The sequence below is a fragment of the Fulmarus glacialis genome, unplaced genomic scaffold (genome assembly GCF_000690835.1).
Source record: "Fulmarus glacialis isolate BGI_N327 unplaced genomic scaffold, ASM69083v1 scaffold18831, whole genome shotgun sequence".
Lineage (NCBI taxonomy): Eukaryota > Metazoa > Chordata > Aves > Procellariiformes > Procellariidae > Fulmarus > Fulmarus glacialis.
Genome location: NW_009191090.1, coordinates 1 through 3,082, shown reverse-complemented (window position 1 = coordinate 3,082; position 3,082 = coordinate 1). Strand labels below are relative to the sequence as shown.

The following is a 3,082-nucleotide window of genomic DNA, read 5'->3' as shown; positions in this document are numbered from 1 at the left end:
AGGAATGCCTCATTGCATGAACAAATCTTTTTGAAAGCAATTTTAGCAGAGTTTCGCAGGGCAGGAGTTGAGGAGGCAACAGTTCAACAGGTATGTTTGTGTTTCAGAATACTTTTTTTTTTCCTTTTACAAAAGGGGGGCGCACTGTCAAAATTATCAGGCAAAAGTGTAAATATTTAAATATTTAGGGGGTTTATTCTTAAAATTTTATGGAAGACAGTATGATAGCAAGGTGAATTGGGGCATGGCTGTCCACGCCAGGTGTACAGCCTATTTGAATGCTACCACCTGTTTTTCAATGGGACTAAATACTTATAATGGAAACACCTGCTGTTGTTAATTAATGTTACCAGTGATCTGGATCACAAAGTGATTTATTGGCTTGCACCTAAAAATGTTGCATGCATCCACCTAACATGCTTTGTAACAGGAAAAATAAAACAGAACCTGAAAATATCAGGCAACATAGTTCAAGGAGGAGAACTGAAAGTTGATTCCAATTTCTGTATCACTGTCTTTCTCAACAGAGGCAGGTACATCTCTAATAGCTTCAATTTTTTAGTAGACCTGTAAAATACTTGGCACCAGCAGAGCTGTGAAGACTCTGCTCAGAGTCCATGTCATGATTAACAGTATGGAAGTTAAATGTTAATACTTATAAAAATGTATAGAACTATATATTTATATATAAAATAACCTACCAGTTTTATCTGGTTCTACGGTTTGTAAGTAAGCATTTTAATTGCATTTTCCATTACTGGCTCCTGAACATCTGCATTAGTCGATTGCATAGATACACTGGGCAATTGGTTCTTGAACTTCAAAGAATATTTTGTTAGACTGATGTGTTACTTTTTTCCCTTGGTTTTCCTCTAACACCAAAAAGGTTTTCTTCTGCTTTTTCTGAATAGAAAAGCAGAAGACCCCAACTGATTCTTGTTACAGATTTAGTAGTCTGCATGATTTGTGACAAGTGCATTCTCCTGTGCTTAAAGGTATATCATGACTTTCTAAGCTGGCTTTCTTTCCAAGAAAGATCTAAGATCTTTCATGTTTGTAGTCGGTGTGACTCGTGCTTACTCATCATACTGAATATCACTTCTGAGCGGGTTGGTATGTAATTAGTTGTATGTCAGCTCTTAATCTTCTGGATAAGCTTTAGTCCACATAGTCCAGGGGAGAAGAGATGTACTAACAGATAAAATGATCTGGTTAAAAAACTGCAGACAAGGTAAATTGCTTATTGTTTTGCTTTTTGGCTATATAAAAAAGGAAACTATAGCTTGGAATTGTTACTTCCTTGACAAAGTTCTAACGGTTTGTGCTAAAATAGCAGCATGTGTGCATTTCATCTGAACGGGCTGGAGCTAGTTTTACCTCCCCTCCCATAGATGTGGAGGGAAGGAAGCTTCTCTTTTTCACCTTGACCTACTAGATTGCAGCAGGAGGTAAACATGACCTGTGTCCTCTTCTTTATTTTAACAGGTCTATCATCAACACGTAGCATTGTGTAGAATTGAAGGCATGCAGAGTCCTACAATATCTGAAATTATGGCAATTTGCTCAAGACTTGGTGCCTGCAGGCTCTTGCTGGTGGATTCCAGTAATAAGTATCTTCACATGCGGGTGCAACTAAATATCAGCCAGGATGATGTCATGTATGCGCTCAAGGATGAATAAGGCAATAGAGATTTTTTTAAAAATATGTATAAATATTTAAAATATTGTCTATTTTTAATTTTTTTTAAATTGTTGATAAGATGGAAATAGTGAAATGTATTTTTTCTAAATACTTTGCTTAAATGTTTGATGTATTAAAGCACTTTTTGTATAATAAAGAATTTGCTTCAAAGCTTGCTTCAAAGCATTTTAAGTATTTGAAATCAAACTGTTTGTTTTTAAAATACTTTTATGTGCTGGTAACTGGTCCCCTTTCAGCTGAGGTGTATGAACTTGATTACTTGCATCACTGCTAATGCTAAGGAGCTTTTTTTGTTAAGACTGGCAGTGTCCTTGTGGTGTTGCAGTTGATGTAGCTTTTCTTCATTGACTTTTGTTGAGTATAAAAGACATCATTAAAATGTGCTTAAGCTTCTGTTACTGATATAATGAAAAGGAACTTTCAGTTTGCAATTAAGGCTGAATATTTGAATTGAAGAGACTGTTTGCTACCAGGAAAGTAAAAATACCAGAAGAAACTTGTCATTCAAGTAACAAACTTTTTTTTCGTTTTTTATTTGATTGATATCAAGGATTGCTTCAAAGAAATTGCCTCAGGTAATGCAGGTCTGTTGAAATCTGCTTTTGTAATTGAACTGTCTATCAAAATGCATTAGTCATTTGGAGATGGAATAGTTTGAAAACACTTTTTAAAGTGAACACTTAAAATTGTTGCTGTGGAACAGGCTCCAAAAATTGTTCTTGTTGAGTGATCTTAGTAAATGAAAAATGGCAGTGGCCTAAGCTGCGGCTGCTAGAAAAGTGACTTCTCACAGAGAGCTCACTTTTGTGAGACTGGGCAATGAATTTGGAGGTGTCTCTTCAGATACCCTGGCAAACTGAATGTGATTTCTGTAACATGGCTGCAGTTTATATAGTGAACTAGTAACTTTGTAGCAGCTTCAGAAAACTGTAAAAATGGATGTTAAATAGACTTGCCTCTCAGAAAAATTAATGTCAGTGGGATTCTTTATTGCAATGCATTTCCTAAATGCTACAGGTTGTTATTATTAATGCCTTTATTAACGCAGACCAGTTGGAATTCCAGCCTTTTAGCATCAGAATGAGCGAATGAAAAGCTGTGGGGTGAGTAACTGCGCAGCCTGAGGCGGTGTGACTAGGTGAGGGGCCAGTGCTCGTGTTGACTGTTAATGCTTCGTTACCGTGACCAAGTTGTGCGAGAGCCTGCGTCGCCTTTGCCCAGCTGTTGCCAGCTGTGGGGTTTTTGGGGGAGGCTTTTTGAAGCGCGGGGGTAGCTGTAACGGGTTAGAGCCCCCTCTAGTCCCACCTGACTCCCGCCGCGCTGGAGGCGGCGCTGCCCTCGCGCTCCTGGTGCCAGCGCCCGCGGCCCCGCCCTCCCCCT

The 3,082-nt window shown here is 38.4% G+C and overlaps 1 protein-coding gene across 1 annotated transcript in view; it reads left to right on the top strand.

Moving 5' to 3' along the window:
- The window catches only part of ORC1 (origin recognition complex, subunit 1), an 18,456-nt gene extending 16,602 nt beyond the window's left edge, over window positions 1–1,854 (top strand). The window contains exons 15-16 of the mRNA XM_009586565.1: window positions 3–90; window positions 1,486–1,854. Coding sequence (XP_009584860.1) covers window positions 3–90; window positions 1,486–1,680 — 283 coding nt within the window. The 3' untranslated portion in view covers window positions 1,681–1,854. The remainder of the gene's footprint in view (window positions 1–2; window positions 91–1,485) is intronic.
- The last annotated feature ends 1,228 nt before the right edge of the window (window positions 1,855–3,082 follow it).